Source organism: Giraffa tippelskirchi, chromosome 14 (genome assembly GCF_054371585.1).
Source record: "Giraffa tippelskirchi isolate mGirTip1 chromosome 14, T2T-mGirTip1v1.2.pri, whole genome shotgun sequence".
NCBI lineage: Eukaryota > Metazoa > Chordata > Mammalia > Artiodactyla > Giraffidae > Giraffa > Giraffa tippelskirchi.
Window position 1 is genome coordinate 57,505,928 of NC_137288.1, and position 18,222 is coordinate 57,524,149.

The 18,222-nt window shown below is 44.3% G+C and overlaps 1 protein-coding gene and 1 long non-coding RNA gene across 7 annotated transcripts in view; one reads left to right on the top strand and one right to left on the bottom strand.

Moving 5' to 3' along the window:
* Positions 1-18,222, bottom strand: part of PSTPIP2 (proline-serine-threonine phosphatase interacting protein 2) — a 90,415-nt gene that overhangs the window by 13,617 nt on the left and 58,576 nt on the right. For all 6 annotated transcript variants that reach the window (XR_014075094.1, XR_014075092.1, XR_014075093.1 and 3 more), the window contains 3 exons: positions 17,339-17,373; positions 15,735-15,841; positions 10,396-10,458 (listed from right to left, as the gene is read on the bottom strand). Coding sequence is in view for 3 of the 6 variants with exons in the window: in XM_081563339.1 (XP_081419465.1) it covers positions 10,396-10,458; positions 15,735-15,841; positions 17,339-17,373 (205 nt within the window). In the remaining 3 variants the exon portion in view is untranslated. The remainder of the gene's footprint in view (positions 1-10,395; positions 10,459-15,734; positions 15,842-17,338; positions 17,374-18,222) is intronic.
* Positions 109-3,182, top strand: LOC145534938 (uncharacterized). The gene is made up of 2 exons (XR_014075095.1): positions 109-1,140; positions 2,256-3,182. It is a non-coding gene; the product is annotated as an uncharacterized LOC145534938 (long non-coding RNA).

Here is an 18,222-nt window from a genome sequence, read left to right on the forward strand (position 1 = left end):
GGCTAGAGTGGTATCAGAGTAAGGCAGCTAAAACAGAAGATTTAAATAAGATTTAGAGTCTTGCAACAGAATATCTAAAATGTCCAGTATCAGTTGAATATCACTCATCATACCAAGAACCAGGAGGATTTCAAACTGCATGAAAAAGACTATCAAGAAATTTCAACATCAAGATGACAGAGATGCTACAATTATCTGACAAAGATTTTAAGGCAGGCATCATAAAAATGTTCCATAAACATTTTCAATCACAGTGGGAAAATGGAAAAAAAAAAAAAAAAACAGTCTTAGCAAAGAAAAAGAAAATCCCAGCAGAGAAACAGAAGGTATGAACAAGAACCAAATGGAAACTTTAGAACTGAAAATTTTACTAATTGAAAGGATAGACTTAGGAATGGAAGAAACAGAAAAAAGAACTGGTGAACTGGATGACAATAAAATAGAAATTATCTAATCTGAAAAACAGAGCAAATAGGCTTAAAAAAATGAACAGAGCCTCATGAACCTTTGACACCGTAACAAAAGATCTAACATTCATGTCCTTGGAATCCTAGGAGAGGAGCGTGGGCTGAAAAAGTACCTGAAGAAATAAAGGCTGAAAACTTTCCAAATTTGGCAAAAGATATAAACCTACAGATTCCAGAAACTGACCAAACTGAAAACAAGATAAAGCCAAAGAAATCCATGATAAGACAGAGAGGTGAACTTCTGAGAACTAAAGAAAAGAAAATATCTTAAAACAGAAATGATACCTTATCCATAAGAGAAAATTAGTTTGAATTATAGCAGTTTTCTTATTAGAAACTATGGAGGTCACAAGGAAGTGACGCAACATTTTTCAAGTACTGAAAGAAAACTGTCAACACACAATCCTATATTCCGTGAAAATATCCTTCAAGAATGAAAGGGAAATCACTAAAGGAAAGCTAAGAGTGTAACAGCGAGCAAGGGCAGCCCTTAGCACACAGATGTCACTGCGGATCATTACTCCAAACTGTTACCAGGCAACAGGTCCTGCTCAGCCACTGGCCAGCACCACAGTGGGCCCTTCCCACAAGCGACCAACTGTCAATGAGAGACCATTAGGGACTTGATTCAGCCAGCAGTTAGCAGGGTGGTGGTCATCAGGTGGAGAGTGAGGTAAGAGGTAGATGCTCGCCTTCTCCCCTGGGCCCTGCAGCCTGTTCCCTGGTCTTGGGCCAGTGGGTGATGGGGGGCCAAGGAAACAGGGTGAGGACTGTGTCATTCAGGGCTCAAGAGCCCTCACCAAGGCCACCCGCTAGCCTTGGCCCAGGCCTTGAAGCAGTGTTGAACCTGTCCCCCATCCTTGTCTCTGTGACCTAATATCAGCAGAAGTTTGTGTGGGTCACAGTCTTGTGACCTGTCCCACCCCCTTGGGCAGCCTGAGGAGCCTGAGGGCCAGTTGGTTTGGACACCTGGCTCCCTCAGTGATGATAGCTGGGCAAAGTGTGGGAACCTGGCCCCAAGGGAGCTGTCAACTGAGATCTGCCTCTTCTTAGCCGAGACCAGGACCTTGGGTGAAAGTTGTGCCTTGGGACCCTGCCCTTTCTTGTCAGGACAGAGAATAACATTTGTTTGGCAGAAATTTACAGGAACATTGTTACCTGACCATGACCTGACTTCAAGAACAAAGGATCTGACACCCAGAAGTTTGCCACAACTAACCACACCCCTCCCTCACCTTTCCTATAAAAGGGCTTTGCTAAAAGCTTTCAGGGAGTTTGGGAGTTTTAAGGCATGAGCCATCCATCTCCTTGCATGGCCCTGCAATAAACCTTTGTTCCAAACTCCAATGTTTTAGTATTATTTGCCCTCACTGTCTGTCAGACACATGGGCTTGGTGTTTTCAGTAACAAGAGTAGTTATCACTGGCAGACCTACCTTAAAAAATTCCTGAAGAAGTTCTCTAAGCAAAACAAAATTATAAAAAGAAAGCTTGAAACATTAGAAGAAGAAAAAAAAATAAACACTAAGCAAAAATGGGCAAATACAATACTCTTCCTTTCTCTTCTTGTGTTTTCTAAATTTTTGACAGTTGAAGCCAAAATTTTAACAAAATTACAGCTCTAAATGTAGGCAGAGGAAATAGGAAATTTATATTTCAATAAGACTTTCTCTTTGTGAGAGAGATTTCCCTAGATTGCTCAAAACATAAAAACTCTGGGAGTAATCATATATCAACCAACACCATTTCTGCATTATACTGACATCATTCTCTATCAATTACTTTTCAGGTGCTCCGCATCAAAGTGTTAGGTAGTTAGAATACGAAAAAGGAGTCCAAAATGGCAGTGGCTAAAAGGCAAAGAAAGGGAAAAGCCTGCAAAAATGGAACAAAAGAATATCTGCAGACTGGAGTGAGAAAGAAAGTGAAGTCACTCAGTTGTGTCTGACTCTTTGTGACCCCATGGACTGTAGCCTACCAGGCTCCTCCATCCATGGGATTTTCCAGGCAAGAATACTGGAGTGGGTTGCCATTTCCTTCTCCAGGAGATCTTCCCAACCCAGGGATTGAACCTGGGTCTCCCGCATTGTAGGCAGATGCTTTACCATCTGAGCCACCAAGGAAGTCTAATGAGAACTTCAGGTGAAACAAATATGCCCCCTCCTTGGATAGCCCAATTTGCACAGGGCAGGCTCAAAGTGGGGAGGAGACAAACATATAAAAGGAAGAAGCCAAGACAGATTGAGGCCTCTCCTTCGGGGTCAGCCCACCTTCATGCCTCGAGGGTGTACTTTCCTTTGCTTGCTGAATAAAATTCTGAACTGTAACCGAGCTGTAACACTGGTCTGCCATTTCAAATCTTTGCTGCGGCGAGACAGAACTGAGAAAATTTCACACTCCCCCAACATATCTGGTGACGTTTCTTGGATTTAACCTGGCTGAAACAACCTTGGCTCAGCCCCCACGAGGCAGAGGCCAAGCCCAGCAGAAGCCCAACAAGGCGAAAGCTCTCTCTGTGGAAGCTGAACGTGAGGAAAACCTAGTGCAGCAGAAGTGACAAGAAGCCCAGCGCGCTGGGAACCAGGACAGCAGAAGCAAACTCGGCAGAAAGCTCACACGGCTCAGCCTCAGATTCCAGACCTCCAGTTAAGGTAGGAGGTGCTCGCCCCTACGGCTGGAAGGATGCATGGCTAACAAAATCTTAATTCCTTTATAATCTCTTGTCTCTTGTTTCCTTGAACCCCCTGCAAACAGGCAAGCAGCAGTGGGTGCAACTGAGGGACTCTGGAAAGGACTACTCCCTAATGTGTCACAAAGGCTCTATTATCTGCTACGCCCTGGTAGCTGTTGCCCAAGGGGGTGAGGGTTCTTCTGTCCTTAATCATCTTTGTGGCCAAGGATCAGGCCAATGAAAGCTGTGAGCATGGGCCAGGTATTTAGGAGACTTTCTGGAAGGTTATGAAGGGGATTCCTCAGCACATTTTTCCCACTGCTTTTTCCTCCCATCCTTCAGTTCCTCCATCGATGCCACTGCTTACAAAGTATTGGGCAGGTCATCATCTTTCCATTTCTGAAAGTTGTGTTTGAAACTGTTTATACCTAAGATTGGGACTCAAACCCATGTAGCAGGGACTCTGGGCTATGCTTAGTCACTCAGTCATATTAAACTGGGACTTGAGCCCCGTCAAAACCCACGGTGCCTGGTTTTAGGATCTAATGAAGCTCAGGCTCTTGATGTCACATTGCCAAAAAAATTCAGTGAGAGACACAGCAATAGGTAAGAGGTGGATTTGTTCAGATTCAGAGAGATGCACACTCCAAGAGTGGGCCATCGCAGAGGGCGAGTGAGGCAGCCATGAAATGTGGTGTGGTTAGTTTTTTATGGGCTGGGTAGTTTCATATGCTAGTGAATGGGAGGATCATTCCAACAATTGGGGAACCATCCACTCCTTGGTCTTTTGCTAGTGCCTTGGAAGTGTCATGGCACCTCTGGGTGTGTTGTTTAGCTTGCAGATTGAGGATCAAGGTTTAGTTGAATTTGACCTGTCTGCCATCTTGGACCCACTTGATTTTAATTGGTTTATGTTATACCCTTGGGCTATGTCATTCTTTCAAAAGTTGTGCCCTGCCCCCCTCCCTCCTGTTTCATGCTCTTTTCCTGAGCCCAGTGTGGGCCCACAATGTTGCCTGTACAATCTTCTGGAGGGACAACAAGAAAATAACTGACCCTCGGGAGGGAAATACTGTATATTATCCAATCCCTCTAGAGATTCAGGCCTTCATCTTCCATGTTTCCTACAATATGTGCAACAACAGCATCTCTCAGTGAACCCGCTAGCGCAGGTGACAGGCATACATGCCTGCTAAAAGTCCATCTGTTGGTGGCATCCCTTCAAGGGCAATTGGGCTTCCAGAGATAATGTTTGCCTCTTTGGGAGTTAGCCCTGCAGGCCATTTGGACCCAAACCCTTACCACCTTTTTCCTAAAGTTACAAACATACCCCCAGATCAAATCTCTACTCCACTCTTATGAAACATCTGGTCTGTTGCCTCTTATCAGTTTGTTCTTAAGCCACTTACTAACTCCTACAACCAGGACCCTGCCCCCTTGTAGGTAACATCGCTCCAGCTCACTTATTATTAAAATACTCTTAATGCCCCTACAGGACCAGATAACCCACTCCTTTGTCAATACTTCTGTTATTACCTAAAATGGGTCTATGACAATGAAATGTTTACCATTGGAAACACCCTAAACTACTCTTATGGAGGACTAAGGAAAGAAATCAGTGACTTACATTCCCTCAGAGCAATAAGAGGATAAGGTTTCGCCAGATTTCCAGTCTCAGGGCACAGGCTTGGGTTGCTTTACATCGTGGTATCTATTCCCATCCATGATGGACAAACTGGCAAAGAGTTAAGATTACACCTCTTAATCCTACCCAGCACTAGTCATGCTGGAGACGTTGGGGATGCCCAACTCCAGCCTGGGAGCCCCAGGAGGTTGACCTGCCTCAACCTGCCTATTAGGGGAAGCACACTGACTAAAACCACCCACCCTGGCCAGGAACCATAGTAACCATTTGCATGAGTTGTTTTACGACAGGAGGTCCTGGTAAGGAACATGGAACCAATAAGCCACCACCAACCGGAAGAGTTTGGGAAAGGTCTAAAGGAGACCCCACATGTCCGACCACCTCCCAGAATCCTTCGCTGGCATCCATCTTGGCTGAACAAGGCATGCACCACCAGCAAGGACTCTGAATCAGAGTGATTGGCTAAAGACAACCCGGAAATTAATCCTATCAATATAAAACCTGAGACTGCAAGCCACATGGCAGAGCAGTTCTCCTGGGTTCCCTTACTCTACTGCTCTCTGCCCGGGTGCCCTTTCCCAAGAAAATCTCTTGCTTTGTCAGCACATGTGTCTCCTCAGACAATTCATTTCTGAGTGTTAGACGAGAGCCCACTATCGGGCCCTGGAAGTGGCCCCCTTCCTGCAACCTGCCTAGGGATCTGGTCCTCGAGAGGTTGTCACACCTCAACCTGCTCGGGAATCCGCCAGTCCAGGGGTCCCAGGAAGTTGACATGCCTTGACCTGCCCAGGGATTTGATCTCCAGGAGGCTGTCACACCTCAATCTGCCTGGGGATCTGCACCCTGACCCGGGGATGCCTGGCTCTCAAGTTGCAACAGTACTGGGTAGGTTAAGCTTCAGAAAGACTCACCCCTAAGGAAGTCCACCCATGGAATAGAAGAAAGCCTATTACTGTGGGACTGTGCCCAGTCACAGCAATAACTCAGGAGCCCAACGAGAACCACATTGCCTTTCTGGAAAGGCTAAAAGAGGCCCTCCAAAAGTTTACCAATCTGGAATTAGACTCTTACGAGGGACAGGTGATTTTAAAGGACAAACTCCTGTCCCAATGTGCATCAGACATCAGGATAAAGTTACAACAGCTACAGCAGCAGGACACTGCTGCCTCTTTAGATGAGACGGTCCAGACAGCCACCAATACCTTTTATAACAGAACAGGAGAGGGAGGCCAAGGCCCAGGAAAGGGAGAGAAGGAAAGAGACAAGGCATGCCTAGGTGCTGGCCACCCTCCAGGGAAGCCCTATGGCATAGCCCAAGTCCTTGAAGGACAAGGCATGAGACAAATGCCTAATCTGTAGACAGGCAGGACATTGGGCCAAAGAGTGTCCAAACCATGGCAAGTCTCCTAAAACGGCTTGCTACAAATGCCATCAATTGGGACATTGGGTGGCACTCTGCCCTCGGGACCCAAGAGCTTCAAGGTCAAGCACCAAGCCTTCCCTCACAATGGTTCAACAGGACTGAAGCAGCCTGCTCCAGCCAACCTGCCTGCCACAGATAATCATCAACAGGGATGGAGGCAAGGGTGCAACTGGATGTGGCAGATGGGTCCGAGAATTTCTTGGTTAACACAGGGGTTACCTACTCTGTCCTGACCTCCTGCTCCAGAGCCACCTTCTCCCAAACCTGTACCATTTTGGGTGCTACAGGAAAAACAATTACAAAAATATTCACCCAAGTACTTCTTTGTTGCTTGGATGGGTAAATATTTTCACATCAGTTTTGGGGGGTTCCTAAGTGCCCTGCTCCCTTATTGGGAAAAGATCTTTCCCTGCCTTCAAAATCTTGCAGCTATTGCAGTTCTGACAGAAGATGCTTTAAAGCTCTCTCTTGGGGGCAAACTATTTTTACCAGCCACTAAGTGAAATAACTCCTGAATGAGAAAGGCCATTTATGGATGTCTGATGAAAGGATCCTCAGATATCAAGTAGTGCTGATATAAAACCCAGGCCTAACTATTTCCCCTTGTGAGGTTCTTAACCCAGCTGCCCTCCTGCCTACCCCCAAGGGCTCTCTCCCCTTTCACTCTTGCCTAGAAAACTTGGACCATTGGACAAAACCCTGAGAGGGATTGTCAGAAGATCCTCTGACCAATCCTGAGGAAATCTGGTACATTGACAGAAGTAGCTTAGTCTTAGAAAAAGAAGAGCTGGATATGAAATAGCCTCCAATATTGAGACCAGAGAGGCTAAACCTTTGCCACCAGGTACTTCAGCCCAATTGGCTGAGCTCATAGCCCTGACTCCCTTTAAAGCTGGGAAAAGGAAAAAGAGTAGCCATTTACACTGACTCCAAGTGTGCCTTTCTGGTGCTACATGCACGTGCAGCTATTGGAAAGAAAGAGGCCACTTGACCACCTCAGGGTCCCCAATCAAGCAGGGTGACCAAATCCTTAGGTTCTTGGAGGCAGTCCATCTGCCCGCCGAGGTTTCAGTCTCCCACTGTAAAGGACACGAAAAAGGGAGTACAAAAGTGGCACGAGGGAACCAACAAGCTGATCAGGGAGCTAAGAGCAGCATTACAGAACAGTGACCTCATAGGGGTGGCCACCTTAGTTCCACAGACTAATTTGCCAGAAACTCCTTCATATACTGAATGTGAGACTCTTAAAGCTAAGAGTGAGAGCTTTCAAGAAGATCATATGGGATGGTTCCAAAAGGAGGGACTCCTTTTCTGCCTGAGAACCCCCAATGGAAGTTAGTTAATTCCTTATATGCCACCACTTATTTAGGGGAGAAGGCCCTCCAAAGATTACTAGAAAGGTCCTTCAGAGGAACAGGCCTCCAAACAACTATAAGGCAAGTGGTCTCCTCTTGTCCCACTTGCCAATTAAACAACCCCCAAGGAGCTTGAAGACCTCCGCTAGCCCAGCCCATCCTACGGCGTGGGACCTACCCAGGAGAGGACTGGCAGATATACTTCACCCAGATGCCAGTTTCTCAAGGGTTTAAATACCTACTAGTCATGACAGATACAGTCACAGGATGGATTGAAGGCTTTCCCACCTTGACTGAGAAGGCTGAGGAGGTGGTAAAAAAAAAAAAAAACGCTCCATGAAATCATTCTGAGACTTGGTCTGCCCAGGTCATTACAAAGTGACAATGGGACACCATTTACTTCTAAAGTCACCCAAGGGGTCTCTAAAGCATTCTAAGTCTAAGTCGCTTCAGTCGTGTCCGACTCTGTATGACCCCATAGACGGCAGCCCACCAGGCTCTGCCGTCCCTGGGATTCTCTAGGCAAGAATACTGGAGTGGGTTGCCATTTCCTTCTCCAGTACATGAAAGGGAAAAGTGAAAGTGAAGTCTTTCAGTCATGTCTGACTCTTAGCGACCCCATGGACTGTACCCTACATTACTTATTACCTCCATTGTGCCTGGAGGCCTCAGTCTTCAGGAAAAGTAGAAAGAGCCAACCAATTCTTAAAATCAGTGATAAAAAAAGATAACCCAGGAGACCTCCCTGGGATGGAAAGAGGCTTTACCAAAAGCTCCCCTCCACACCCCTATTCCCCCTAAGGAACAGGTTGGTCTTAGTTCTTATGAGATGCTATATGGAAGACCTTTTGTTTATATCAGTGACCTCTTCCTAGATCCAGAGGCTCAGACCGTCTGGTCTTATGCCATGGCCATTGAGCAATTCCAACAGGATATACACTTGTGGGGTGTCAACCAGGACCCAAAAGATTCTAAAGGGCCACCACTATATGCTCCAGGGACACAAGTCCTAATTAAAGTCTGGAAAGATGGGTCCCCAAAGACTCAACTCCAGCCCACATGGAAGAGCCCCTACCCTGTAATTCTTTCTACCCCCACAGCAGTTAAGATACCAGGGCACAACTCCTGGATTCACTAATCACTAGTCAAGCTGTGGAAGAAAACAGAAGAGGACACTCAAAATACCTGTGAGCCCCAGGCAGATCTCAGATGCCTATTCAGGTCTACAAATGAGTGCCATTCTAATGAACACCCCAAAATTAAGTTTCTGAGGATAAGATTTCTCAGGATAGCTCTAATGAGCCAACACAGCTTGGCAGGGGTTGTACTCCAAAATAGACAGGAACAAGGAGGGACCTGAGCCATCATAAATGAGAAGTGTTGTTTCTGGGTAAATACCTCCAAGTTAAAGAAAGTCTCACAGTTCTCAAGAAAAACATTCAGATCCTACGGGATCTCAAAGAATGAGCTGGAGAGTTCTCAGGGTGGCTACAATCTCTGTTTGGGAGATCCTTCTCCTGGCGAGGGTGAATTTGGAGTTGGCTAATACCCCTACTAATCCCTGTTATCGCCATATTAATGCTGCTTATGATTGCTGCATGTATTATCAATTGTCTAACCTGTTTTGTCTGCCCAGGTCAACAAGCTACAATATGCAGTGCCAACTCAACAAGGATATATAAAACTACACATGACCATGGAAAATATCACTCACTCTTAGATAGACACCACTATAAGGACTCTGAGGCTTGAGACTAGCAAGAGGGGGAGGCCCGATGCCCCTCACAGTCCCAGCTCACCAAGAAGTAGCCAGAGAGACCTTGATGCCCCTACTCCCAAAGAATTGGGCCTCCCATCTCTTGAGGGGGGAATGTTAGGTAGTTAGAACAGGAAAAAGGAGTCCAAAATGGCGGTGGCTAAAAGACAAAGAAAGGCGAAAGCCCACAAAAATGGAACAACAAAAAAATCTGTGGACCGGAGTGAGAACTTCAGGTGAAATAAATATGCCCCTTCTTGGATAGCCCGATTTGCATAGGGCAGGCTCAAGGTGGGGAGGAGACAAATGTATAAAAGGAGGAAGCCAAGACAGGTTGAAGCCTCTCCTTTGGGGTCGGCCCGCCTTCATGCCTCAAGGGTGTACTTTCCTTTGCTTGCCGAATACAACTCTGAGCTGTAACCAATCTGTAACACTGATCTGCCATTTCAAATCTTTGCTGCAGCAAGACAGAACCAAGGAAATTTCACACGCCCCTGACAAAATAGACTGCATATGCCATCAACATTGGTGGCATTTTCTTTTTTGACCAGGTAACCAGGTATAATGTCACAGTCACAGAATATATGATACTTCTGTACAAAGATGGAGTCACAGATGTTCCAGTAACACAATTCAACAGTAGGGGATTCATAAAAAGCTAGTGTGAGATCTCAGCAACTTGTCTCAGTTCTATCCTGATAAGCATTTTTAAAATAAATTACTTAAAGCAAAAAAGGCTTTTACAATTTGCAGATATCTTAAAACTCAATAAAAATAGGTAAGAAATCAATATTTAAAACAGTCTTACAGGGAAGAAGTTCAAATCCAACATAATATACATGTCCTGGTCTGAAATATTTAAATTGACTTGCTATATTTTCCCAGGTTGCTGGAAAGATAACATCATTGTATTTCTTCTAATTTCATCCTCAATCTTTCTAAGGCGTTGAAAGAAAGTCAAACCACTAAAGGCTGTTCTAAAAGACTACACAAACGTTATTTTCAGGAAAATGTTGATACACAGCATGGGATTTAATAAAATGCCACCATTTTTTAAAAAGCAATATAGTAAGACTTACATCCATGGTTTTCTTGAATTGTAAGCTCTTTTGTTTATGGGCAGCTTCCATTATAAGCTCTGTCTGTGAAGAGAGCACAAGCATTAAAGACAATTATTAACAGAAGTTTATTTTGAGGGCTAAGTGTTCAACGTGGCTTACCTTGTTGAGTCCTCACACAACCCAGAGGGTAGATGTGCTATTGATTATTACTCCCATTTCACAAATAAGGAGAGTGCAGCACAGAAAGGCTGAACAATTTGCCTACTTTTGAACCTGGGTTCAAAGAGAATCATGGATCACCTTATTCTCATCAGTAAATCCGGAATCAAGAAACTTAGGCTTCAAGTGTTAGTCACTCAGTCATGTCCAACTCTTTGTGACCCCACCAGGCTCCTCTGTCCATGGAATTTTCCAGGCAAGAAGATTGGAGTGGGTAGCCATTCCCTTCTCCAGGAAATCTTCCTGGCTCAGGGATTGAACCCGGGTCTACCACACTGCAGGCAAATTCTTTATTGTCTGAGCCACCAGGGAAGCCCCGAGCTTCAAAAAGGGAGTTTTAAAATGTTGCTCATTTTAAAAGGGGTCTTTATTCTGTAAGCTTGTGTCGGTGCAGTTAGGAGCTCAGAAACATTCACTTCTGTGGCATCTGTCAAAGGCACTCCCATCACTGGCAAGAAGCCCAGGCAGTATGAAGGGAAGAAATGCTTGTGGAACAGCTGATCAGTCCTACTTTGTACCCCGTCTAATCCAGGAAAGGTAAGTTACTCGGTTGAGATCCCTTGGGAGCAATTTCTTTGCTGTGGCGTGACAATACTTTTATCAGTCAAAATAATGGGACTGATAATAAAAATGCAACTCTCAGATGTAACAGTGGGCTTCCCTGGTGGCTCAAATGGTAAAGAATCCACCTGCAATGGAAGAGACATGGGTTCAATCCATGGGTTGGGAAGATTCCCTGGAGGAGGGCATGGCAACCCACTCCAGTATTCTTGCCTGGAGAATCCCCATGGACAGAGGAGCCTGGGCTATAGTCCATGGGGTTGCAAAGAGTCGGACACGACTGAGTGACTAAGCACAGCCTAGACTTAACGGTAGCTCCCACACTATTATGTGCTAAGAGACTTTCATGCATCACAACAATTGTGAGTACACATCGCCATCCCCTGGGTAACCTCACCCAAGGTGATATTCTCAGCAAGTAGCAGAGTTGGGATTTGGGCACAGTCAGACTCCCATGTCCTTGTTCCTAATCTTTACCCAAAACTACCATTATCCTTATAATAGCCCTCTAAAATCAGATGGGTATGTAAAAGCCAAGAAATGCAACAATTCAAAATGAGTTATGGCATTGCCCTTGTACAAAATGATATAATGCAAAATAATACTAAGAATATTAAAATGTGTCTTTCTTCTGGAAAACTAAGTTTTTGTCAGTTACCATAACATACAAATACGGGTAGATTTTCAAGATATCTGGATATAAGTTTTGTGATGGTCTCACTTCAGATATGAACTTTGCAGAATATATGAAATTCCCTTGGGAGAGCCCCCAAGGGGCCCTCTGAGAACAAAGCACCCACCTCCCAGCCCAGCTGAAATGGAAGGCTCCAGGGAAACGGAGGACGGACAGGGCTCCAACATGATCCCACGGGGAAAGACTCATGGGCAGATCCCTGCCATTGCAGATAGAGAGCTGTGTGGCTCATGTGAGCACCTGTGTGCCTCTGTGAGGAGGGTAGAGTTTATTTATAATGTTTCCTGATTTCCCAGGCTCCACAGAGCAGATCAGTTAGCAATGCTGGTCTGTCCATGGTCCTTTCTAGTCCAAATTTACACACTGCCATTCTTCCAGTTCAGGAGCTGTTATTATTTTATAGTTTATGGCCCAAGCCAAGCCTCCTCATCTCCAAGTTCTATGTAACACCAGCATCATGCACCTCTCATGTGGCTACAAAGTTCTATTATATTCATGCCATTCTTCTCTCTGGCTTCAAGGATTCCTGTATTTGTATATCAGCAGGATCTTAGAGAGCAGCAGTCTAGCTCGAACCTAACTGGTGTGATCACTGGAGCCCACAAAGTAATATAGCTCAAGGCCACTCAGTGACACCCAGCCCAGCCCTGTCTGCTACCACCTTGATTTAAGTCTCCTCACATCCATAATCACTTGTAAGGTGGCCTTTTCATGGTAACCCCAGTAAGTCACGAGTTCTCTTTCAGGACTTATGTAGCATGCAGGATCTTAGTTCCCCAACTAGGGATCAAACCTGTGCCCCATGCAGTGGAAGTGCAGAGCCTTAACCACTGGACCACCAGGGAGCCTCTTTCAGGGCTCCTTAGGGATGTTTTTCTTCCAGGACTCATTCTTTCTGTTTAGAGTGACTCTAGTGGAAATTTTATTATGTTTTATTATCAGTAACACAAAATAGTGCAAAGCCACAGCCCTGCATGCTATCAAGTGGGGAGAGGCAAGAGGAAGGGGAAAAGGAAGGAGAGATGTATAATAATTGCCTGCAGTAAACTGCTGACCAAGCTGCTGAGTGGTCTTTTTTTGTCTGTTTACCTACACTCAGACTATACTCTGAAAACTGGAAGTGACAATCTATGTGACCAAGGAGGTTCCCTTCTTCAGAGCTTGCTCTCGACACAGAGCCTTCTGCCATGATCATCCCTGTCTTAGTTGAGACAGTAAAGCATAATGTAGGCACCAGAGGACAGAGTGCTTCCTTTGTCCAGCTTAGGATGCTCTGGGCTGGGAAAGCACCTCAGCACCTAAAACATCAAACCTCCTGAGCGTGGCTCCAAAGATCCCTCCCTGCCTGCCAATCTCCAGGGTTGAGAACCTTCTTTCTCTCTGCCCTCACTCACACCATCTTTCACTCTGTTGGCTTTAGCTTCAAGGTCACTGCCTCCAGGAGGCTCCCCAGACTTACTGGTTAGGTTAGGTGTCCCCACTGCAGGCTCAGCTGGCAGCTTCACTTCCTTCTCTTTTAAGGCTCATCCCTCTGACATGATTACTGTCACATCAGTATCTCTGGCCAGGCTCTATGCTCTGGGGGAGGGACGGCCACGGCCGCATTTGTCACCACCCTCAGAAAATATTAGTTCTATAAGCTAGTTCACCGTAAAGTTCTACCTAAGCCATTCTATCCATACCTCCCCTGCCCCAGTTCACTAACAGAAACCAGTTCACTAAAAGATGATGGATTTCCTTGATAAATGGAAATGGCTTAATTTCCAAGAAGTGAGAGACCAACACGTGCAGAGTTTGACCAGTGAAAATGAGAAGTTAACATCGACACATTTTCTATGAAAGTTTGATTTTTTTAAAGTATCTAAATACAGAAGTGGAACAACCCATAGTTCACTGTGAAACAAGTAACTGTAAATTTATGAATAAACTTTGGACTTGGCAAAGAAAGCTCAGAAGCTGTTTCACACAACGTGGGGAAATTTGATGACAACAGTGGAATGAGCCCAGGCTCCACTGTTGCTTAAGAGAATTCAAAATAGTTCCAGCTGCGAGAACTTGGTCTTTGTAACTTGCCAGGAGGGGAAGTTTCAGAAGCCTTGCAAAATTAACAAAACTCTCCCTGAAACCAAGGGCACTTAAGACTGTGAGGAAACGAGCCTCTTCTCTTAGTGGAAATCATGTGTGCACAGACCCTGGCAGTCAAAGGCTGAAAAATTGTAAACCCTTTGGAGAACAGGCAGGGTTTGCAATGGCAGACAAAAAGAGTCTGACCATCCAATAGATAGATGGGTGTAATACACATATACTTTGGGCCAGATGTGCCCCTCCAACACGATACATGAACCTTGAGTTCGTCTGAAAACAGCCGACATGGTGTTCCTTAATTGTTAGTTTCTACCCTTCCTTCCAAGAAGAGGCACAGCTGTCAGGGAAGCTTATGAAATGACAGCATATGGAAGGTAGTCAGGCTCTTACGATGCCTCCACCCACTCCAAATGTCAAGTGGCCACTAGGAACGTTGGAATTAGACTCTGATTTAGAACCACAGGCAAAGTTGCTGGGATTGAGGCATGGGTAAAATCAGCTGTTAACTGAATACACACGCTGTGGACAATGACTTCCAGACAGTAAAGGGCCAGGATGAAGAAAAATAGCCAAGAAGTCCATGCAGAGCTGTCTGGAGAGACCTGGGTGGGCGTGTTCAGATGCTACATAGGGAAGAGTTTATCTCTCACATGAAGTTCATGCTCACCTTGGAGACCAGATATTAAAGGAAAATTCTGTGAGGACTTCCTTGGTGGCACAGTGGATAAGAATCTGCCTGCCTATGCAGGGACACAGGTTCGATACTTGGTCTGGGAAGATTCCACGTGCCTTGGAGCAACTAAACCCATGCACCACAACTACTGAGCCTGCGCTCTAGAACCCTCGAGCTGTAACTATGGAAGCCTGCGGGCCCTAGAGCCTATACTCCAAAATGAGAGAAGCCACTGCCATGAGAAACCCACGCAACACAACTAGAGAAAAGCCCTTGCGGCAACAAAGACTCAGCACAGCCAAAAAAATTAAATCTTTTAGGACAAAACAGAAGGGAGACAGAACAGAGGCTGGCCTAGTCTAAGGAACACTTTATTATTTTTTTTTTTCTTGCTCCTAACTCACCTCCCTGGGGCGCCCACAGCTAAGGAACACTTTAATATAAATCTGGACTTCTTGTCTTGATCCTTGTAACTTCCTAAATGTTTGCCAATTTTATTAACTCTTGTTCACTCCCACCTCCTGCCACATAATTGCCCAGAATACATCCCATCAACGAAAGAGAGCCTGTATAACATCCGCTTTGAAGCCAAAAGGACTTGAATCTCCCAGGGCCTCTGTTTCCCTATTTGTAAAATAGGGCGGTTGGACTACATTCTGGTCTTCAGGGAGAACTGAGTCCCCTCCACTTCTTACCCACCCATATCGCCTTGACCAGGAAGAGGGATGTGGACTGAAAACCCACCACCTTGGATGTGCTAGACACTTATGAAAACAGGGCTTCCCCTTTCCAGTCATAGTTTAAACAGTGGTAGCAGATAGAAAAAGAACAGGAAAGCAAGCTGGACCCTTGATTCTTGCAACAAGTTGAAAAAGAACTGCCCTAGCATGTAAATGGGCACAGAGTCATCCCTGTCTAGACTGAGTGTCCACATGGTTCCCGGTAAATAATCTCATAGGTTTAAAGACGAGGGTGGGCACTTGAGAATAGGAGCCGAGCAAAGGAGTTCAGTGAGAAAACAAGCCTGGAGTTTTCTGCTGGAAGAAAGGCAACGTCTTAACACATGTAAGACGTAACACATAAACCCAACCCAACCACCTAAACCATGTAACACACAAATCTAACCTTTTTTCGTTGTAACTTTTGCTTTTCCCTGAATTCTTCCATCTTCCTGGCTTCTTCTCTTAGAGTCTGTGCAAGGTGAATGTGACTTTGTGCCTCACTGTCTACTTCTGCAAAAAGAATTTAAAAAAAAAAACACAAAAAAACACAAAATCTACATGTCTGAATTCAAATCAAAGAAACCATATAAAAAGTTAAAATATATACAGAATACTTGGGCACATGGTAAAGTTAACCTGCTTTACTTGGTCACCAACATTTATTGAGCCCCTCCACGTACCCAGCATTGCCCTGACCACTGCAACCAAGCTGGCAAACCTTTAGTTTAGCTTTCTACCACTAGCTGCACTAACCTAGTGTATGCCCAAGGCAGGGGAGAAGCTCATGGAGCTTGCATGATAGCACACATTACTAAGCCCACTACAATTTCAAATTCAATCCTATTTCTCATTACATAACTCTAAGGTTCTTCCCATCTCTAACATCTCATGAGCCTGTGAGAAACTTCTCTCTGGATAGAAAGATTACTTGTGTTTTTCCCTTTATTTTCTGAGGTCTTTGTAAAGGGCATGACTAATAGAAAAACTGAAATTTTCTAATAGAAAAACTGAAATTTTTATCTTTCTTGTTCCAAGCAAACAAACTATAGATGGCATTAAAGATAGAAAGATTGACAGATATGACCTAAGAAAAAATTTTAAACTTGTGTGTGTCAAAATAACTTTGAATGAGGTTAGAAGAGACGTAAAAAACTGGAAAAAAAAAATTGCAATTTATGCAATAGAGTAAATAGCTATATTAAAAGAGCTTCAAATCAAAATAAACATATATATTACAGGGTTTTAAAATGGTTAAAGATAATGTGTCTGTGCTCAAAAAAAAAAAAGTAAAATGGTTAAAGAGCATGAAATTTTTAAAAAGATTGGCCAAATAGCCAGTACACATTTGAAAACATTCAGCCTTAAAATTACTGAAAAAAATACAAAATTTTTAAAATCCAGAAATATATCATTTTTTATCCTTCAGTTTGGAAAAAATCATTAAAGTCTGAACATTCTTGGTATTGGCAAGCATGGGAAAAAACAGTACTGTGGGTGGGGGGAAATTTACCACTTTTCGAGAGGAAACGCGGCATTTTGTAGAATAAAAAATGTTAAATATAAGAGTGAGGCAGATCTATATGAAATGAAATGGAAAGATATCTAGCACCACTCAGCTAGCTACAGAAACACGTTAAGCACATACTGTGCCACGTTAAAGTCCTTAGCTTGGAAGCACTAAGAACAGAAAACTTAAAGGCCTTAAACTCTGAGTCACAGGCCCAGGGAATGCTAGAAATGGACAGGACCCCCTGAAGACCAGTGCCAGGGCCTCACTCTGGATTTCCAGTGTGAGAACCACTGCCTGAAGTGAGTCAAATGCACATCATGAAGTGCAGGTGTAGACGGTTCTCCAACTCACTTCAACTCTGAAGAGCTAGTCATCACCTTAGGAGTTGCTCTATTTTTTTTTTTAACCAGTATGAGCAGTTCAAGTTAAAATGCAGCTGTGATGACAAACACAGAGCTTGCCAAGGACAGCAAATGCATTTTTAAGGAATCACTTACGTTGCTTGAAGACTTCAAGGGCTCGCTTCAGGGTGCTAAAAAAAAAAAAAATAAAAGCACATGTGTAGCTTCAGTTCTGGAAATTGGCTGTATAACCTTATTATAATGCCACTGCATGTTTCTCCCAGCCCACATCTTAACTGATAGCCTGCGATCTGATCTTTGCCCATGAGCTTGAGAAGACAACAAAAGATAAAGACTTCTTCAGTTCAGTTTCCTCTCTTACCCCTCAGTCCCAGGCTCAAGCATCATAAATGCTTTACTGTCCATCTGGGTGAAGCCAGATGCCAAAATTCTTTATGCTTCATTTTTCCCAAGGATAATATAGGAGTTATGATCAATTTGTCATAAAGATACAAGTTATTCTTTAAAGTATGATAATTAGAAATATGGATGTTGTTTTTGTTGTTCAGTTGCTAAGTCATATCCAACTCTTTGCAACCCTATGGGCTGTAGCATGCCAGGCTTCCCTGTCTTTCACTATCTTCCAGAGTTTGCTCAGATTCATGTCCATTGAGTTGGTGAAGCTATCTAACCATTTCATCTTATGTCGCCCTCTTCTCCATTTGCTTCAATCTTTCCCAGAACTAGGGTCTTTGCCAATGAGTTGGCTCTTTGCATCACGTGGCCAAAGTATTGGAGTTTCAGCACCAGTCTTTCCAATGAATATTCAGGGTTGATTTCCTTTAGGATTGACTGGTTTGATCTCCTTGCAGTCCAAGGGACTCTCAAGAGTCTTCTCCAGCACCACAGTTTCAAAGCATCAATTCTTCGGCATTCTTGATGCTGCAACTCTCACATCCATACATGACTACTGGAAAAACCATAGCTTTGACTAGAAGGACCTTTGTTGGCAAAGTGATGTCTCTGCTTTTAAATACACT